At 42.7% G+C, this 22,357-nt stretch overlaps 1 protein-coding gene across 1 annotated transcript in view; it reads right to left on the reverse strand.

The window, feature by feature from the left end:
• SEMA3G (semaphorin 3G) overlaps nucleotides 1–22,357 on the reverse strand; it is a gene marked incomplete at its 5' end in the record, with an annotated part of 106,972 nt that overhangs the window by 40,000 nt on the left and 44,615 nt on the right. Inside the window, one exon of the mRNA XM_083353417.1 lies at nucleotides 16,477–16,539. Within this exon, the coding sequence (XP_083209543.1) occupies nucleotides 16,477–16,539 (63 nt within the window). The remainder of the gene's footprint in view (nucleotides 1–16,476; nucleotides 16,540–22,357) is intronic.

The raw sequence follows: 22,357 nt of genomic DNA on the forward strand, positions 1-22,357 counted from the left end.
AGATGTTGGGGGGGGGGGGCGAGTGTTGCTGGTAGGGACACAATTACAGGAAATGAAGGAGACAAACAACCTTCATCTAGCCAAACCAGTTATTTAAAACGGAAGTTTAGTTACATGGCAAAATAACAAACGATTACTCAGAAGTCTGACCTGGATTAATTGTTGACTTTTCCGGAGCAGAAGTCATTGGCAGATAAGCAGAGAGAAGCCATGGAGTCTATTGGAGGCACCACCAGATAGATTCCAATGGCCATCACACATAACAAACTATATTATGTATTGCTGTAGAAACCCAAGGTCTTACCCTCCCTTTCTTACACTGTTCTTTCCCTCTGCATCATATCATCAAACAGAACACGTTGTATCCCAGCTCTCATTTCTATTTTGAACACACCACTTTAAAAAAAAAGTCCCTGGGTATTTCAAGTAAACTACTAAGTAGTAGGCTGCTCTTTTAACACTCAGTCTCAAAACCAGGCAACAGTTGGTACCCACTTACGTAAGACTACCCAGGGGTTATATTAAAATGGGAAATCTGACTGATACTAAGGAGGTATCACATGTTTTCATGATAACTTTATGATGAGTTCAAAGACTAAGTTAAAGGTGCTCATAATGCATCAGTTCAACTTCCAAACCAGAACTATTTAACCAAGAATTGCCTTTAACTCCAAAAGCCAAACGCAGAGCCTAGAAACCTGCAAAGGTTGCCACCAAACTGTAATTTTAACAAGGTAGCGGGGGGGGAAAAATGATAAAATATCTCAGAAGAAAGCAAACATAATAATAATAAAGTTGGAAGAGACCTTGGAGGTCATCTAGTTCAACCCCTTGCTCAGGCAGGAAACCTTATACCATTTCAGACAAATGGCTGTCCAGTCTCTTCTTAAAAACTTCCAGTGTTGGAGCATTCACAACTTCTGGAGGCAAGTTGTTCCACAGATTAATTGTTCTAACTGTCAGGAAATTTCTCCTTAGTTCTAGGTTGCTTCTCTGCTTGGTTAGTTTCCATCTGTTGCTTCTTGTCTGCCTTCAGGTGCTTTGGAGAATAGCTTGACTCCGTCTTCTTTGTGGCAGCCCTGAGATATTGGAACACTGCTATCATGTCAACCCTCATCCTTCTCTTCATTAGACTAGATATACCCAATTCCAGCAACCGTACCTTATATATTCACTATATAGGTAGTCTTTGACTTAACAACCATAGTCTGGACCAGTTTCCATTGTTAAGCAAGACGGTTATTAAATGAGTCATTCCTGATTTTACAACTTATTTTGCCATGGTTGTTAAATGAATCACTGTACTTGTTAAGTAGATCAGGCGGGTTAAGCAAACCCAGCTTCCCCCACTGAGTTTCCTTGTCAGAAGTCTGATGGGAAGGTCTCAAATGGCAAAACTCCGGGACAGTGCAAGTGTTGTAAATACATGCCAGCTGCCAAGCACCCAGATTTTAATCACATGACTCTGTAGAAGCTATAACAGAATGACAGGTCTGGAAGGAATTTTGGAGGTTATCTAGTCCAATCCCCTGCTCAGGCAGGACACGTGATACCATTTCAGACAAATGGCTGTCCAATCTCTTCTTAAAGACTTCCAGTGTTGGAGCATTCACCGCTTCTGGAGGCAGGTTGTTTAATTGTTTTAACTGTCAGGAAATTTCTCCTTAGTTCTAGGTTGCTTCTCTCTTTGGTTAGTTTCCATCCGTTGCTTCTTGTCTTGCCTTCAGGTGCTTTGGAGAATAGCTTGACTCCCTCTTCTTTGTGGCAACCCCTGAAATATTGGAACACTGCCACCATGTCACCCCTCATTCTTCTCTTCATTAAAGCAGACATACGCTGTGATGGTTGTAAGTTGGAGGACTGATTGTAAGTCACTATTGTAATTTTAAATGGTCGCTAAATGAATGGTTGTGAGTCGACTAGCTGTACTTAATTTTAATCAAATATAAATGTAAAAGAATGAAACCTTACTGAGATTTTGTTCAGGTCATAATCATTACTTTTGGAATATGCCCTCCTACCACCGTGCCTTTCAAACACTATGTGGTGCCTCTAGTTGGGGAAGAATTTTATATATCCATTTGAATAGGATCAAATTCATCTCTAATGTATTTATTTGGACAGAGATTCTTCCTGTAATTTAGGCATGTCCAACATGCGGCCTGCATGCAGCCCTGGACAGCTAGTAATACGGTCCCAGAAGATTGTAAACTTTTAACTTTATTATGTGATTTTTAGCAATATTTATATACATTAATTATATTATATACTTTATATGTGGCCCAAGACAATTCCTCTTCACTTAATGCAGCCTGGACAAGCCAAAAATCTGGACACCCATGTTGTAATTCATATTATAATATCATCAATTATTCCTTTATTAGTCTTTCAGCCAATAATGACATTGCTAGTGCTGCTAATGCCTTTATGTATTTTCCCTCCTCAAGAGATTGAGGAAAATTGAGGAAAAGCAATATCGACACTTTGAAACAGGCAGCGTTCCACAGATCAGTGTGTTCCGGGCACATAAGCAACTCCCATAATTCCCAAATGGCACAATTCCTGGCCCTGCTGAATCGGAATTCTGGGAATTGTATTCCTAAAAACATCTGGAGGGCATGAGGTTGGAGAAGGTGGAGCTACAGTAATTTCCATATTTCTCATAAGAAAATGCCTATTCAAAAGGAAAATTATCTCATTTCAAATATATAATCAAAAAGTCAGCCTGCCCTTCAAGTGATTATTTTGTGCCTTGTTACTCTTCTTCAGTTTCCAGAGAAGAGTCATTTATTTGAATTCTTTCAAAGCTTGATAATCAATTCCATATTTTCAGCTTTCAAGTTTTCCCTTTGAGAACCTTACCAGAACAAACAGCGGATAGATCTCAACCAGAGATTTGTGTTTCATATCAGGTTAATGCCTTTTAATCCGAAAATGTTATTCTTTCAAGGAACAATAAACAGGCATAACATTTTTTATCATATATGTAATAGCAGAAAAATAAGTCAAATTTTAAAATATTTTGTATTAAATTATCCTGGTCTAGATGGCAGAAGTGTGGAAAATGCATATTTTAAACATTTTAAATTTTGTCATATAAGGTTTTTATTTTATTTTTTTCATACTTTAGGGACCACGATTTAGTACACATTTGCAGATTTAATATGCTAGATTTAGTATTTATGCATGCACTGGAATCTGAAATTAATTTCTTACAAAATGATGTTTTTGTTAGATTATTTTGCTATATTTTTAAATTTGTAACACTTGAAAATCGTAGAAATGTTGTTGTTGTTAGTTGCGAAGTCGTGTCTGACCCATCGCGAACCCATGGACAACGTTCCTCCAGGCCTTCCTGTCCTCTACCGTCTTCTGGAGTCCGTTTAAGCTCACCCTTACTGCTTCAGTGACTCCACTTCATTCTCTGTCGTCCCCTTCTTCTCTTGCTCTCAGTCTTTCCCAGCATTAGGCTCTTTGCCTAGTGAGTCCTTCCTTCTCAATAGGTGGCCAAAGTATTTGAGTTTCAACTTCAGGATCTGGCCTTCTAAAGAGCAGTCAGGGTTGATCTCCTCTAGGACTGACCGGTTTGAACGCCTTGCACTCCAAGGGACTTCCAGGAGTCTTCTCCAGCACCATAGTTCAAAGGCCTCAATTCTTTGGCGCTCAGCCTTTCTTATGGTCCAACTTTCACAGCCATACATTGCAACTGGGAAAACCATGGCCTTGACTATACGCACTTTTGTTGGCAGGATGATGTCTCTGCTTTTTAGTATGCTGTCTAGATTTGCTATGGCTTTCATCCCCAGAAGCCAGCGTCTTTTAATTTCTTGGCTGCAGTCCCCATCTGCAGTGAACTTGGAGCCCAGGAAAATAAAATCTGTCACTACCTCCATTTCTTTCCCAAATATTTGCCAGGAATTGAGAGGGCTGGATGCCATGATCTTGGTTTTCTTAATGTTAAGTTTCAAGCCAACTTTTTCACTCTCCTTCTTCACCCGCAACAAGAGGCTCTTTAGTTCCTCTTCACTTTCTGCCATTAGAGTGGTATCATCTGCATATCTTAGGTTGTTCATATTTCTCCCAGCAATCTTAATTCCAACTTTTTATTCATCTAGCCCTGCCTTTCTCATGATGTGCTCTGCATATAAGTTAATTAGGCAGGGCGACAATATACAGCCTTGCCGGACTCCTTTCCCAATTTTGAACCAATCAGTGGTTCTGTGTCCAGTTCTCACTGTTGCTTCTTGGCCCACATATAGGTTTCTCAAGAGATAAATAAGTTGGTCTGGTACTCCCATCTCTTTAAGAACTTGCCACAATTTGTTGTGATCCACACAATCAAAGGCTTTAGCATAGTCAATGAAGCAGAAGTAGAAGTTCTTCTGGAACTCCCTAGCTTTCTCCATGATTCAGCATATGTTGGCAATTTGATCTCTAGTTCCTCTGCCTCTTCGAAATCCTGCCTGTACTTCTAGTAGTTATCGATCCATATACTGCTGGAGTCTAGCTTGTAGGATTTTAAGCATGTGAAATGAGTGCAATGGTGCAATAGTTTGAACATTCTTTGGCATTGCCTTTCTTTGGAATTGGAATGTAAACTGACCTTTTCCAATCCTGTGGCCACTGTTGAGTTTTCCAAATTTGCTGGCAAATTGAGTGTAACACTTTTACTGCATCGTCTTTTAAGATTTTGAATAGCTCAGCTGGAATACTGTCACCTCCACTAGCTTTGTTGTTGCTCAGATTTCCTAAGGCCCATTTCACTTCACATTCTAGGATGTCTGGCTCGGGGTCAGTGACCACCCAATTGTGGTTATCTGGGATGTTAAGTTCGTTCTTGTATAGTTCTTCTGTGTAGTTTTGCTACCTCTTCTTAATCTCTTCTGCCTCTGTTAGGTCCCTGCCATTTTGGTCCTTTATCATGCCCATTTTTGCATGAAACGTTCCCTTCATATCTCCAATTTTCTTGAAGAGATCTCTAGTTCTCCCTATTCTGTTGTTTTCTTCTATTTCTTTGCACTGTTCACTTAAGAAGGCATTCTTACCTCTTCTAGATATTCTCTGGAATTCTGCATTCAATTGGGCGTATCTTTCTTTTTCTCCCATGTCTTTCGCTTCCCTCCTTTCCTCAGCTATTTGCAAAGCTTCCTCAGACAGCCATTTTGCTTTCTTGCATTTCTTTTTCTTTGGGATGGTTTTAGTTGCTACCTCTTGTACAATGTTGCGAACCACCGTCCATAATTCTTCAGGCACTCTATCAGATCTAATTCCTTAAATCTATTTGTCACCTCTACTGTGTATTCATCAGGGATTTGATTTAGCTCATATCTGAGTGGTCTAGCGCTTTTCCCTACTTTCTTCAATTTAAGGCTAAATTTTGCAACAAGAAGCTCATGATCTGAATCACAGTCAGCTCCTGGTCTTGCTTTTACTGGGTGCAGAGCACATAGTCAATCTGATTTTTGTGTTGGCCGTTTGGCGATGTCCATATGTAGATCCGTCTGTTGGGTTGTTGGTTGTTGCTATGACCATTGTATTTTCTTGGCAAAATTCTATCAGCCTGTGCCCTGCTTCATTTTGTACTCCAAGGCCAAACTTGCCTGTTATTCCAGTTATCTTTTGGCTTCCTACTTTAGCATTCCAATCCCCCATGATGATAAGGACATCATTTTTTGTTGTTAATTCTATAAGGTGCTATAGGGCTTTATAGAACCAGTCAATTTCATCCTCTTCGGCACCAGTGTTTGGGGCATAAATTACTGTGATACTGAATGGTTTGTCTTGGATTCGCACTGAGATCATTCTGTCACTTTGGGGATTGTATCCCAGTATCCTAGGAATAGAAAAGCTTAATTAAAAAAATCAGTGCAATTATTCGATGCATTTATATCCCATCTTTTTCCAAGAGCTCAAGGCTGTTTACACTGGGATGGCCTTTCAATTTATCCTAATAGTAGCCAACCTCTGAGAATTGTTGGGTTGACAGAGAATGGTATCAATAGAAGGGAATATCTGTAGTTCAGTGTTGAACTATGGAGTCCTTGGTCTCTAAGTTTGGTTATAGTCTTACTAACACTAATAATGTTACCTAGTTTGGAATGAAGTCTCTGCAAGAAAACAGCTAAACCCACAGAGCATCAAGGACTCCAAGGACAAAGAATGACTGCCACAACCCAAACTAATAGGGTTCCATGACTAAGGGTGAACATAACTTGGATCTCCTTGGTGCTGGTCCCAACTATTAAAGACACTGGTTGTCTTTTTCAGGTCTCATTATGATTTAGGAATCCAGAGATTCAAAGTCATATCCCAGGTTCAAAGAGTTCCCTATTTCTCAGATTAGGCTACAAAAGAGATTACAGTTATAGATACTATAAAGCTAAAACAAAGACATCATTTCATATAACCACTATATCTAACAGCAAGGGATTATGTGAGTTGTAATTCAAAACATCTGGAAGGCACCAAGTTGACTGGCCTAAGCTAATTATTTTTCTGCATCCAACTCTCTCCTCATGAGTTAGCTTCCTTCTTCCTTTCTTCCTCCTCCTTTCTTCTCCCCATTCCTTCTACTACTGCTGCTATTTTAATATGACATGGGGAGTTCTAATGAATCTGTCAACCATGATTAACCTGTTTCCATTTTGCTGATTTGTGGTGCTTAGACAATCCTTTTAGCTCTTAGCCTTTTAAATATACTTCAGGAGAAATTTCTTTCCTTCAGACAAGAGGGCACTAGAATTCAGTGGGGAAAACAGCAGCACCTTAAAATAAGAATTAGATTTATTTTCCTTATCCATCTTATGGACGATCACTTGACCATGAGCCAGCAGTGCGCAGCAATAGCAAAAAAGCTAATACAATCCTGGTTGTATAAACAGAGGCATAGAATCAAGATCACGCGAAGTATTAGTACCGCTTTATAAAACCCTAGTAAGATGACACTTCGAATACTGCAACCAAATTTGGTCACCATGCTACAAAAAAGATGTCAAGATCTTGGAAAAAGTTCAGAGAAGAGCAACTAAAATGATCAAAGGCTTGGAGACTAAAACACATGAAGAATGGATGCAGGACTTGGGTTTGGCTAACCTAAAGAAAAGAAGAAATAGGGAGACATGATAGCAGTATTCCAGTATTTGAGGCACTGCCACAAAGAAGAGGGCATCAAACTATTCTCCAAAGCACCAGAGGGCAAGACAAGAAACAATGGTTGGAAGCTGACCACAGAGAGAAGCAACCAGTGGAACAGTTTGCCTTCAAAATCGTGGGTGCTCCATCACTGGAGATTTTTAAGAAGAGATTAGACCAGGGCTTTTCAACCAGTGGTACGGGTACCACCTGTGGTACATTGGCACCTGGCAGGTGGTACACGACCATCCTAGAAAAGTGGTAGCAGGGGAGGGGAATGAGCTGAACTGGTGGCAGCACCGTACAAGCCTGAGCGAGAGATGGCTGAAACTGCAGGGCTGTCAGGGCTCAGCAGAAGCACCAGGATCAGCACTGCTTTCCAGCTGATTGGCGCTTCTTTGGGGCTGTCAGGGCTCAGCAGAAGTCCCAGGATCAGCACCAGGCTCCAGATGGAGCTCGGCGCTGATCCTGGTGCTTCTGAGCCCAGAAGAAGTGCCAATCAACTGGAATGTTGTAGCATCTCCAGGCTCTTGTGATTTACATTCAGATGCTTGGCAACTGATTCATATTTATAATAGTCACAGTGTCCAAGGATCATGTGAAGTGACCAAAATCTGCTTCAACCACCCAGCAGACTGGGGGAATAAAAACCAAACACCCCCCCCCCCACCCCTGCTGCCAACCCTCAACAGAAATGCTCACAACGATAAAAACCTCGGACAGGAGGAAGAGCGCTGCTGGGCGGGCAGGCATGTGTCTTGCTCGGCTATGGCTTGGGGGGCACTTTTTTCAGTGCCATTGTAACTTTGAATAGTCACTAAGCGAACTGTTGTAAGTCGAGGACTACCTGTACTTCATCACTTTTCCTTTTTTTGGTCATCAAGTTTTTGACACCTTGCTAGGCAACTGGTGGTACTCGGATGTTGCCATATCCTAAAAGTGGTACAATGGGTGAAAAGGTTGAAAAGCCCTGGACTAGACAGTCACCTGTCGGAAATGGTATAAAACAGAGAAGATGTACAAACATATTCACCTACTGATGAACTGAAAGTCCAAATAGCCAAGCAAGTGCCTAAGTAAAAAAGGAGAAATTTAAAGTACGGTAACGTCTTTCAATAATTATTTAGAAAAAAATGCAATTTCCTATGAAGTTATTTATATAATATTTGTCTGCGGTCACATATCCAAATTATGATGGATAATCTATACAACTTTTAAAAGGCAATTGAAATATAAAATCAGATAGTATTAAACTCCAATAAAACAAAATGCAGAATACCTTGGAATTACAAATGCACAACATCTGGCATCAAAATGCCTCTCCGCAAATAAGCTGTGTCTCACCTACTACAGGGGGTGCGTCAAAGCAAGATCCCCAAGAGATGCAAGAAGCAAAGTTCTTTTTTCACTCTTTTCATACCCTGTACCAACACCCAGTTCTTCAGCTCCATCCACTGAATAGCACTGAACATAAATACAGATAAGTAAGAAGAATAAGAGTTCCTTGATGAACTAAAAATCCAATATTCTTTAATGGCTCTTGGTGTATTACGTAAGGCTTCATTTTATATAAGTGGAAAGACTATAAGCTAAACCTAGAATGTGTCTGGCAGCAAGCTCATGGAAAGAGTTATCGGACCTCTAAGCCAGTCTAAAAATGTACTGGAGAACTGGACATATTTTCCACTTTTATTATTCTAACAATGCTTTTAACTAACAAGGAGGATAGTGAAGACATGGCATTTTAACTCCCATTACATTAGTGGATCTTTAATAGCTGGTGTATTCTATAAATGTAATCATTGCTTCTATTGATCCATTCCTTCTGGATAACATTGGTCAAGTTCTCATGTATCCTATTAAGAGCAGAAATGCTGGGAAAAGAATACTTTTTTTCTGCAGCTACAAGAACAGATTTCTTTATTTTGTGTTTCTAGCAGCTAAGAATGAGCATTTTAAGACTCCCCTCAAAGCCTGCAGCTTTTTTTCAGACTGCAAAATAAATACCATAAGGCTGAAGGGAGTGATACTCACTCTTGGGAACCATCACAGTGAGATAGACTGTCAACAAAAGATCCCAGGGTTCTCATAGGCCCCACATTTACCCCCCTCCCCATCTCAGATTATTGCTTGCATGATGTAGAAGCAAAGAATAGGCACTACGTATTAGTAATAAGATCTATAGTGAATCTAACACCAAAATGCAATCCAGTAGACAGCTTAATGTCTCCTGAGAATGTGTTCTGCAATCAATACCTAATGAGTTCTTGCCTCCCCAATCTGTATAAAGAAGATGGAATTTCAGCAATAAGAATCCCAAACTTCAACGGTAGAGAGTACAGTACCCCAAGGAATAAGATCAGAATCAAGAATCAAGCTCAAACTGATGATATTGTACTAATGCCTTTAAACTGTGATGCTGGAGAAAAAGCTGAGAATACCCTAGCCCACAAAAAGAACAGATCATTCAATATTAGATTAAGTAAGATTAGACAACCGCCTAGAAACACTAATAATGGAGCAATGCTATTTTGAGCATATAATACAAAGGTTACCGGAGAAGATGCTAATGTTTTGGAAAACTGAAGCAATCCACAGGAAAGCTAAGAAAAGATAAGAGCATTAGATACGATCTCTGACGACACAAGCATAAGCTCACAAAAACCCCAAAGAGCAGTTAACATCAGATAATCTTAAAAAAATAATGGCCACCAAGTCATAAATATCCAGTAAAAAGCCTGTGAGTGTCAGGCACAAGTGACCAGGAACAGGATTTGAGCTAAAAACACTAAAGGTTTATTACATATTATTTATCCACAAGGGGTGTGGTGGCCTAGCAATTCAAATGCTGGGCTTGTCGATCAGAAGGTAGGCAGTTTGGGATACAAGTACCGGGTGAGCTCCCATTCTTAACCCAGCTCCTGCCAACCTAGCAGTTTGAAATCATGCAAATGCAAGCAGATAAATAGGTGGGAGGGTAAGAACAGCATTCCATGTGTCTCAGTATATAGCCATGCTGGCCAAATTATTACGGAAGCGTCTTCCGACAACACTGGCTCTCTCAGCTAAGAAACAGAGATGAGCACCGCCCACTAGAGTCAGACATGACTGGCCAGGGGAAACTTTTACCTTTACCTTACCTATACACAAGAATCTGATCTACTAATGGTCAAGTCAAATTGGTGCTAGATAAGAGTCAATAGAATTCACAGGGGGCTGGACTTAAGTCTCTTGTGGAAGCACAGTGACTCCAAACTGATAACATGTTTGACCCTGCCCTCTGGGTCAGGCTGCTAATCTCTTACAGTGAAATGGATTGGACTGAGAGACACTGGCCCAAATTCACTCATGCCTAAATCGGAAATGGAATAGACATTCTACTGATTTCCAGACCAGCCCCTCAACCACTACAGCAGACTGACACTTTTTATGAGCGGGCCCATATTTAGCAAATTACTCCAATCTGAAAATCATTACAGTATTTCATTTCCAGAAAGATCTGCCTTTACTAGGAAAGGATATAATTAGCACACTATTAAAATGGAGGAAAAGAAGTCTTGAGCATAACCCACTAGAAGCACTCCCAAACTATCTGCATATCAGCTATTCCTCCTAATGTGAGCTCTCGTACCCCTTTGAATCAAGCTTTGTTAGCCTGCATTTACCCTTGTACAGTTTCTCAAAACCATATGGTAGACGAGAACATACATCATCAGCCTAAGAAGAATACTGCAATAGGTTTAATATAGATGTTAACTGAAATTCTGGACAGACCAGGCAAATCCATGATCAGATATGACATCTACACTCCACAAAAATAAAACTGGCATGAGATAAATTCACTGGGAATATGAGGAACTGCAGTTCAATGCAGCTGAAATGTATCAAGGTGGGTAATGCTGCTGTAGGAGGAACTATGGAAATCATATGTGATTGGATGAAAAAAAAAGTTTTGTTTTTATTTTAATGCAAACTTATCTTAGGCTTACTTTCCAAATCTATAGATTAATAGAAAATTTATTGTCTATTAATATGTGGATGCTACTGGATTTTGGGATGCAGTTTTATGAACAAACAGCATAAAGCAATATGCAGATATTTTATAATTGGAATATGTTCTCAAAAATGTTTACAGTAGAGGAAACAACAATCAAAACTATGTCATTCTAGGAAAAAAGCCTATAAAATAAATACATTAGGAAAAACTTTTACAAAAACGTGTACATAAATAAGAAGCATTTATTTTTGGTGAGCACTACGAGAAAAAAAACTCAATTCAGAAGAGATGCCAAAAGTAGCATGGAACAAAATTAGCATTGGAAAACATGAAAAACTGAGCAAAACTGATACTGGCAGATTTTCTCATCCCTGCTTTTCTTGGATTAACTGACTGCATGGAACTGAATACCGACGGATTGGCGATTACAACAGGAGAAGCTGCTGACTTCAAGCCCAATTTGTGGATTTTCCTAGGTATCTGGCTGGTGTCTGAAGTGGGATTTAAGACCAGATAAATATCTGACCTGATTTAGGAAAGTTCCTCTCCTATGTAATTATTAGGAAGGAAAAAACCTAAGGGACTTTGGACAATACGCCACCAATTCAGAATAGCCTGAGCTTACAAAATAAGTAAGCTTGCTAAGACAGTACATGATTCCCAACAAATGCAAGACCTTGGAAGATTTGTTTACATGGCTATGAGAGCCAGGGCAACAGCCTATGTTGGAAAATGCATGCGCTAAAATAAAGCATGGTGCAAAGTCATCACTGGCATGTCGGCCTCGGCGGACATGCTAGCGAACTTTTTGATTCAATATAGCTGCTGGGACTACCTCTTTCCTCCGTTGGAGATGGTTTGGACTGGCGGACGGGCATTGACTGACGGCGCTGATTGGCGGTGTGAGGATCAACAGAGGCTTGGCCTCCCTGTCCTTTACTTTTTTGTTGCCAGGCAGGCGTTATGACTGGCTCCGTACCTGATGGGAATTAAGATCTCCCTATTGATAGTCTAATGTGGACGGGACCGAACCGTGGTGGGAGGACGGTTTTGGACTTGTCAGCGTCCACCTCACTGGTGTGAGAGACCAGTTGGGGTGGGCCTGGCTCAGGATCCCCTTTTTCTCTCTCTGCTCCAGTCAGATGCCTCAGCCGGAGTGAGAGGACGGCTGAGGTTGTCTTTTGGATTTCCATCTCAGGTGAGAGCTGAGATGGCTCTGCAGATTGAGAGATACGCCCACTGGACTTTTTCTTTTTCCATCTATGTACCATCAACGAGCAATCCTCTGGATATATTTGCAACATCGGCCCTGAGAGACTATTCGAGCGCAATATGATTTATCGTTATTCCGAAGCGGACTTGTATGCCCTTAGGGCGGTTCCTGCCTCATGGGCACGACCTGTCGCCTGTTTCCATACTCCCCTTAATGACGGGTCCAAGCTTTGGGACTCCGAGAGGTGGTTGGGCTTGGACAGGGGCCTCGAGTTAAGACGCGCTAAGAGGCCCCTGATAAGATTCTTAGCCGGTTATTTTAAGAGGTTAGGGAGGGGGAGGATGGGGAGGGTGGGGAAGGAATCCGTAACCGGCACTCAGTCTGGACCTGTTAGAGGTCCCGACGGGACGGGGTCGGGGGAGGTGGCTGCTGGCGCTGGGAATGTGGGGGTGGGGCATCGAATCCCCACGGCGATAGGGTATGGCAGCAGGTGTTTGCGCGGAGGGCCATATCAACATCTGGGATCGCGCCCCCGCTATCTCCTAGCGGTGGCGCGCTCCGACCCTCCGGTTAGCACCCTCCTACCCGGGGATGAGGGTGATCAGGCCCCTGAGCTCAGGTTGGTCTATTTTAACGCTAGATCCGTAGTTAACAAAGCTCCCCTCATCCGTGACTTGATCGAGGAGGAATGTGCGGATCTAGCGTGCATCACGGAAACTTGGTTGGGTTCGGAGGGAGGGGTGCCTCTCACCGAGTTATGCCCGCCAGGTTTCCGGGTGCTGCACCAGCCACGGGCTCAGGGCAGGGGTGGTGGGGTGGCAGTGGTTATTCGGGAGACTTTGTGTCCTCGGGAGGCCACCATTGTCCAGATGGCCGGGAGTGAATCCCTCCTCTTGAGATGTGGTCCTCGGGTTCAGCTGGGCTTGTTGCTCACATACCTGGCGCCCAGCTGTGTGGCAACAGCCCTGCCTGAGCTGCTCGACACCCTCTCAGGGTTGGCGGTGGAGTTCCCCAGGCTTATAGTCCTGGGTGACTTCAACCTGCCATCACTGGGGGGGTCGTCGGAGTTAGCTCGGGAGTTCATGGCTTCCATGACAGCCATGGGCCTGACCCAGGTTATTGAGGGCCCGACTCATGAGGATCATACTCTCGACCTGGTGTTCCTGTCTGGACAATGGTTGGATGATCTGGGAGGGGGTTCTCCGTCCATCACCCCTCTGTCATGGTCAGATCATCACCTCCTGAGGCTGGTTTTCCGTCATGCCATCCCCTGCCGCTGGGCGGCGGAACCGACCAGGTGGTTCCGCCCCAGGCGCCTAATGGACCCGGACCGGTTCCAGAGGGCGCTTGGGCCGATACCTATCACCCTTACCCACAGCCCAGTCGATGCTCTGGTGGAGGCCTGGGAAACGGCTGCCACCAGGGCACTCGACTGTGTTGTACCCATGCGACCTCTGACTCGGCGCAGATCCCGTTGGGCTCCATGGTTCTCTGTGGAGCTCCGGGAGATGAAGCGTCGGAGACGAGGTCTAGAGAGCGGTTGGAGATCCAGCCGATCCGAATCCGACCGATTGCAGTTAAGAACCTTCATAAGGTCTTATCTTGCGGCGATAAGGACGGCGAAGTCTAACTACTTTGCCGCCCTTATCGCGTCCGCAGATAATCGCCCGGCCGCCCTGTTTAGGGTGACTCGCTCCCTCCTTAACCAGGAGGTGAGGGAGGATCCCTTGCAGGGACGAGCCGAGGAGTTTAGTCATCATCTGACGGACAAAATCGCTCGGATCCGGACCGGCTTGGACTCTGACTGGGCAGAGTCTAATGTGGAGGAATCAGGCGGTCTTGAGCACGTTATCTGGACTGAGTTCGACCCTGTTTCCCCTGATGATGTGGACAGGATCATGGGGAGACTGAGCTCCACCACCTGTTTGTTGGATCCGTGCCCCTCCTGGCTAGCTTATGCGGCTCGGGAGGGAACACGAGGCTGGTTCCATGCAGTAATAACTGCTTCTTTGAAGGAGGGTGTCTTCCCTGCCGCCTTGAAGGAGGCGGTGGTGAGACCCCTCCTCAAGAAGCCTGCTTTGGACCCGGCTGTTTTAAACAACTATCGTCCAGTCTCCAACCTTCGCTTCCTGGCGAAGGTTGTTGAGAGTGTGGTGGCGCATCAGCTCCCTCTGTTCCTGGAGGAAACTGATTATCTGGACCCGTACCAATCGGGCTTCAGGCCTGGACACAGCACGGAGACGGCATTGGTCGCGCTGGTGAATGATCTCTGGAGGGCTAGGGACAGGGGTTGCTCCTCTGTCCTGGTCCTATTAGATCTCTCAGCGGCTTTCGATACCATCGACCATGGTATCCTGCTGCGGCGTCTCAGGGGGCTGGGAGTGGGAGGCACCGTTTTACGGTGGTTCTCCTCCTACCTCCAGGGCCGCTCGCAGTCGGTGTTGACAGGAGGGCAGAGATCCGCCCCGAGGTCTCTCATTTGTGGAGTCCCTCAGGGGTCGGTTCTCTCGCCCCTCCTGTTCAACATCTACATGAAGCCGCTGGGCGAGATCATTCGTGGTTTTGGGGTGGGGTATCACCAGTACGCTGATGATACCCAACTTTTTCTTTCCACCCCGAACCAACCCAGTGATGCCCTCTCCGTGATGTCCCGGTGCCTGGAGGCGGTTCAGGTCTGGATGGGGAGAAACAGGCTTCGTCTCAATCCCGCCAAGACTGAGTGGCTGTGCATATCGGCGTCTCGGGTTAACCAAGTTATTCCACCTCTAACGATGGGGGGTGAGGTGTTACCCCCCGTTGATAGGGCTCGCAACTTGGGCGTCCTCCTGGATTCACGGCTCAATTTTGAAGATCACATAGGAGCCGTGACCAGGGGGGCTTTTGCACAGGTTCGCCTGGTGCGCCAGTTGCGTCCCTATCTGGACCGAGACGCCCTACGCACAGTCACTCATGCGCTTGTGACCTCCCGTTTGGACTACTGCAACGCTCTCTACATGGGGCTGCCCTTGAAGACCACTCGGAGGCTTCAACTGGTGCAGAATGCGGCCGCGCGAGTTGTAATGGGGGTTTCCCGATACTCCCATGTAACACCTCTACTCCGCGAGCTGCATTGGCTTCCGGTTGCCCTCCGGGTGAAATTCAAGGTGCTGGTTATCACCTATAAAGCCCTACATGGCCTGGGTCCGGGTTATTTGAGGGAACACCTGCTGCCGGCATCAAACGCCCTTCGCCCAGTGCGCTCCCACAGGGAGGGTCTGCTCAGGGTTCCGCCGGTGAGAGATTGCCGGCGGGTGACACCCAGGGATAGGGCCTTCTCAGTGGGAGCGCCTGCCCTCTGGAACCAGCTGCCGGTAGAGCTGAGGACTGCTCCCGACCTCCGATCATTCCGCCGGGGCCTGAAGACCTGGCTCTTTGAGCTCTCGGGCCCAGGCTGAGGAGAAAATTTTAACTGGGGTTTTAATTTACAGGGTGAATTTAATGCTTTTTTAATTGGTTTTAACTTTTCTATGTTTCGATTTTAATTCCCTGTAAACCGCCCTGAGTCCTCAGGGAAAGGGCGGTATACAAATGCAAATATTACATTATTAAATTAATTAAATTTTCCTCACCTCCTTTATTAAAGTGCTATCCACCTATCCTTGAGTAGACGGAAAACTATGCTAGTGTGAAATTTACTGTCCCACTAACACCCCATATACCCTGACTACATCTGTTCCCTTCCCTTCCCATCACGCCTATGAGTAACAAAACTTTTAGACTCCTTGAGTTTGCTCGTTGATGGTGTCAGAATAAAGGGGAAATAATGCATTAATAGTATAGATCGGGACGACTTAAGCCTCATGCAGCTGGGGATGAAATCAAGAATGTCATGGGGCACAGCAGATACCAAGTCGTTTTTGTGCTGTGGCTAGGTAGGTAGGTACAAGTGAGGAAATAGATCCCTCATCTCCTTCCTCACAGAACGCAATTTGCTTAAGTTAGGGTAGGGAGTGATGTTCAACCACGGATGAATCCTTTGTGTAGAAAATCCAAGGTGACCGCAGACATTTTCAGAAGCTGCAAATTCATTTCAAATATGTCACAGAGTGGCGATGAAATTTAGCATAAGCATTTTACAAGCCATGGGATGACCTACCGCTATGTCCTTTCCTTTCCGGAAGCATTCTTCCTTCTGCCCAGGAAGAGGTGGCCAGTAAATCTGTAAAAGAAGACAAACGTGAGTTCAAATCAATTGAAGAACGTGCCTGAGGGACTGGGGATCTTCTGAATCAGAAGAGTAGTTTCAGTTCAGTAAATCCCAAGTTTCAGGATCTGCTCTCTAGGCGATATTTTGGAAACATCAAAAAATGGCTCCAGTTACCAGGAATAAAACTCTCCCAGAGATAATATTATCGAATTTACTTATCTCCCCCAAACCCCACAGATCTTTGTCAGTCTTAAGCCAAGTGACTGACTACAAGTAGCCAAGCAAGCAAGATGAAGCAGCTCTTGGACTCAACAAAGCACTCTCCACTCTGAAGTGATATAGGAAAATAGTTTCTCTCTGCAGAAGAAGGAGCAAATTAAGCAATAACCATAACTCTAAAATGAGCATAAACCATTTATTTATGTTATGTAATAAATGCCAAACATAGTCGAAAACCACAAGACAAGCAAATAAAGAGACCAGACAAGGAAAAAACCACCTCAGTCATTAAAATGAGTAGTTCAAATAAATTCATAAAGACAAGTGGACAATTGATAAATGGTTGAACCAAGTAGAAATAAGAACAGAACTCATGAAGTACAACGTTGAAGTGATGACAGAATTTAAAAAAACCACAAGGGAAAAAAAGAATAACTCAGAATACAGTTAAGCGTTATAAATCATATGTAGTAACTGTCAAAAAAAATCTTAGCAAAACACGCACTAAACAAAAAGAGAAATAAAGAAGAAAATAATCAGTAAAAGGAAAAGAAAGTGCTACCATACCAAGATTTCCCACCTTAATTTTCTACTGGACATGGCCCCATCTATCTCATGCCACCAGCTGCAAAACCACACAGGTAAGTTACAAGCAGCTAAAAAAAACCCCTAGATTTTTCCAAAAACAGAAAACCAGCTACTTCTACTGTGGGTGGAATACTCAATCAAGTGTGTTTCTCCTGCAGGTTTTTTTTTAATTGGCAGATTGACTGCCCATCATCTATCATGCATCCTGACTCCTGGTTCACATTTCACACTGACTCAGTAACACTCCTGAAAGTGATTGTGGTCTGCAATTGGTGTAGACAAAACAAAGGAAAGCATGTTGGCTTTACACGCATTGGGTATGGCTGGCAAGTCGAGGGCGTCATCATGCATGGCAAGGCTCAGAAGCAACAATAAGAGTTTCTCAAGGACGATGAAAGGGAAACAAGGCAATGGAAGAAATAGAAGGCTAAGAAAGTGGACCACTAATTAGATCATCATAAGAGACGTCCTCGGACAAGCGCTGGCTCTTCGGCTTTGAAACGGAGATGAGCACCGGCCCCTAGAGTCAGAAATGACTAGCACGCATGTGCGGGGGATCCTTTACCTTTTAAGAAATGTTAGAACCATCAAAAATGAAAACTAGAGGATGAAACCAGAAGGCATGAAAAAAAGAGAAAGTTGGTGTGATGACTTCCTCAGATGCTTCCCCAGGTGATAGTTCAGGTGAGGAAGAGCCTGACCCAAGGATGCTAGTGGGAGATGTGGAGAAACATCTGGAGGTTGCCAGAGGGCATGAGCCAGGAGCGGAGGGGCCGAGCACAGTGGAGCAACCAGAGGAGCAGCTGGACAGGAGAGGCACTGTTGCAGCTGGGAAGCCCAGAGGCTTCAGAAAGAGAAGGCGTGCAGCTACAGCTGGTCAGTGGCGATCAGGATGAACTGCCTCCTCCTTCAGAGCATGTAGGGCTGAGAGGAGGTAGGCATAACGAAGGTCAGCCAGGTTACTTGTGAGGCGGCAGCCTTGTCCCTGTTGATGAAGCAGGAAGCAGTTATTTAGTTCAGCAAGTGGAGTGTAACAACATGTCCATTTCCTTGTTGTGTGTTCTTAGCCTTTGTGATTCTTGACTTGACTCTCAGACTGGATTCTGTGTCTTGAACTTTGGATCATGCTTCTTGAACTCTGGACTTGCCTTTGCCTAGTGGATTTGCCTTGCCTTTGCACTGTGGACTGGCGCTGGCTTCTCTTGAGTAGCCTGTTGAACTCATTAGGGGTGTGCTGGTGTTGGTGAAGGAAATTACTGGGGAATACTCATTTGGACTTGGAAGCCTTAATAAAGACTCCCAACATCCGTGGTGCTTGGATGTGGGTGGGGGTGGGACAGCACAGTTCAATGCTGAAAACCGAACTAAATTTTATTATGTTACTTGAAATTAATCTATTAATCTATCTACTCTGAGAAAATGAATTTTAAGAGGCTATCTCAGTATTTCAAATATAAAGGAGTCTCTGGGATTGTTTTATGTTATTGAGCTGTAGTTTCATGACACAAGAGAGAATTAAGATAAAATCTTAAATAAGGAACTTCTGATTAACCCTAACCTGACCCCACAACTTGGCACTTTTATCCCTACTTGTTTATGCAAGCCCAAGACCTGATTTATAAAGTTTGTTTTACTGGCGGATGAGCTGGCAGAGAATTGTAGAGAAACATTCAGTTTTAAAAAGAAGTATAGAGGAGTAAATGTTGACTCTTTTGTGTGGTCTCACACCCTCAGGAACTTAGCTATGCATAAATGACAAATTGCTATTTCTAAAAACCTTACAATTTACAACTGGCTAAGATTTCATCCAAAGGCAGTAGTGCTCAAAATCTTCCTTTCAAAATGGCCATGAGAAGCCAAGCTATATAATGAAGGAGAATAAATTTGCTCTTGTCCCATAGAATATATCATACAGGCTTGTCTCAATGTCTCTTATTAATAAAACAACAACAGGGATGGACTCCTGCAGGGCAGTCAGGTAAGCAATACAAAAGCCTGAAGACTAACTAAAATGAAAGCCATAATTTTGGCTTTCAGCTGCTGTATTTTAAAAACCGAAGTACCAAAAAATGAAGTGACCAACATTAATGAATAATGCATGAGTGCATGACTCCATTTAGACATCTAAATGAATATCAAGTAGCCATAACTAATGCAACATTTGAGCAGAATATACCTAGATACATCATAATATCATGATGGAATTGATCTAAAGGGAAAAATGAAAATCTTTCAACAGAGAACTCTATATAGTCTGTTCAGAAGCACCCCTGATCTTACTGTTGATCCTTCCTGCTTCAAAACCTAAGTTGTTTTAGATGTCCTTTCTTTACATATAAAAACTGAAGAGAAGACAAACACATCCCTGGCTGAGGACCATTTAGTTGAAAGTCAAAACAGTATCTGATCATATGAAACTATAGGTTATGAGTCTTTATTCCCTAGGTGCTGGATTCCTACTTTTTCAAAACTGTTAATGTAGACTTCCTCTATCAACCTTCCATCTAGCTAATGATGATACTGGCTAGTGATTATGAGAATTAAAACCAAAAACGTCTAGAGGGAACCAGATTAAAGAAGGCAGAACTAATGCCAAGACCTACCTATATAGCTGCACACTCAGAGGATATCTATTGCATTCCCTCTTCTCTCAAACATCCATACACATAAATCTCTTCAGTCTAGGTACAGTGCACACAGATATAACTACGGTAGTTTTCTTCTGTTGTCACTGCATCTATTATATTCTTCAGATTAATGAAATGACTTTTCTTTTATTGACTGATTCAGTGAGACCAGATTTAGACAGTGACTTTATATTACATCTTTACATGGATTGGAGGAAAAGTTTGTTATGACTCATGTGGGCCAGGCAGAAACCAATAACACAAAGAAGACAGTCTTCTATGGAAACCCTATCTTGACTAAACCAATTAGATTGTCTCTCTTCAAATCACTGAACAAATCCCATCACATTAGTTATAGAATATACTTAAGCATATGTTCCAAGGCATATTAGATCTGTGCATTTGCAGTGACCCCACAAAGAACAAATGGGACACAACCCATAATTTACCTTTAAATTGCAGCTTATGCATTTGCAAATAGCTTTCACTGAATATACATCCTTGCACAAAGGGATCAAGCAATTCTCTTCCACATGCATGATTTAGAGAATATAATGTTGGCCGGACCAAAAGAAGAAAAAATTCTGGATTTAATTTCTCATTGGCCAGATTCCCTCTAGATACTCTTGATTTTTTCTTTATAGGCTTATGAAAGTGTAAATGGCCTATCTCACAGAATTAATGAACAAAGAAACAAAACAATTATCATTAAGAAGTTTGCATAGTACTTGTACTAAAAAAACTCCTAACCTGTCAGATCTCATTTCCTATCTCAATTTATTCTAAGGTTGACCTAGCAGTTGATTTACTCATTTTACATGTATGGCAGAAATCCTTCTGTAAACTTCTATAAAATACTCAAAACTTGATTGTGTCTCAGCTTCCCATGCTTTCAATTATTTTAATTGCAATATAATCTCTTTTGGGCTGTATGTTTTGCAAAACCCTCATCCATCTATCCAATCTGGTGTCACATTTCTGGCTTCTATTGAAGAAAGTTTGCTCTGCTCTTGACTCTAGCAGAACTTAGACTTGACTTTGCAGAGCTCCTTCTGTCCATCTCAAGTTTCAACTTCTATGGAAGAAAATCTCCTCTAGGGATGATTTAATATCCTCATCTAAAACTACTGAAAAGTGCTTGGTCATGCTAGAGCAACATTCAATGAGCACATTTAAAACCACACACATAGAGAAATAAAAACCAATATGCAACCCTCTGAAGTATCCAAAAAGGAGGAATGACTGCTGAAAATAACAGAATTAAAATGGAAGGCAAAATTGACCTGTTTGATTAGGGAAAGACAATAATCACGTTTAGTGATTGGAAACCCCTTATGGACTTTTTACAAAAGAAGGGGAAAAACGAGCTTTTGATTAGAAAGGGTAGACTTTGGAAAGCGGGAAATTATGATGTAAACTTAAGAGAGAGAGGACAAAATTTAAAAGCATTTATAATAGTTGCTAAGAAAACTGGGAGCCACTTTTTATAATCTTTTCTTTATCATTTTTTCCTGTATTCTTTTTCCTATTTCCTTTCTTATCTATTCACTATTTCTCCTCTATTTTATTTCTTTTCTAAAATTTATATTGTTCTATCTTGTTAAACATTTGTTTAATAAAAACAAACACAACTCAGTGTGCTTGTAGAGGCACTTGACTATTATCATGTAGATAATTAATGTTAAGTATACATTTTATGGCAAGCTTTCCCAATAATATTTAAACTGGCCAGCAAGAGGAAATATATAACTAAGATTAATAAACACAAGTATAGAGGCAAACTCTTAGTATCTCAACAATTTGCAAAAAGTTCCCATAAATGGCACAGATGGCTACTTCCAAATTGATTTCCAATTTTTTACAGAGCAGGAAATCCAATAATTTCTCTCCCCATTTGCTGCTATGGTCATGGAGAAGCAGCCAGAGCATCCACGGTGGGATGAACTGATAATCTGCAAACTCTAGACTGCCACTCTTCCGTTGAAATGGGCAACCAGTCCTGCTGTCCAAAACCTAGGTTTTATAGTCTTCTTCTCTGCTACCTTGGTCCTATTTATCCCCACTGCAAGCAGGTCACTTTTTCCTCCAAAGGAGGTCTCCAACTAGTCAGATTCTTAGAAAACTATTCAAACTGAAGTCTCCTTTCACTTTTCTGAGCTTGACCCCTAAGGATCTCAAAGACACGTTCATCTAGTTTTCTTGGCAACAATAGGGAAATAACTTGTCATTGTCATCTTTTGGGGTGGAAGGTGAGGAGCCTTCCCAGTCTAGATTGCAGTCCTAGCACTCCATTCACCAGATACTACCCAGGCTTAAGCCTGCTTAGCTTGGGGTCCAGACAAGATCGGCTAGATGCTAATCACTAATAAAACCATATAATAAATACATTCCCAATA

The sequence above is a fragment of the Vipera ursinii genome, assembly GCF_947247035.1.
Source record: "Vipera ursinii genome assembly, chromosome: 2".
NCBI lineage: Eukaryota > Metazoa > Chordata > Lepidosauria > Squamata > Viperidae > Vipera > Vipera ursinii.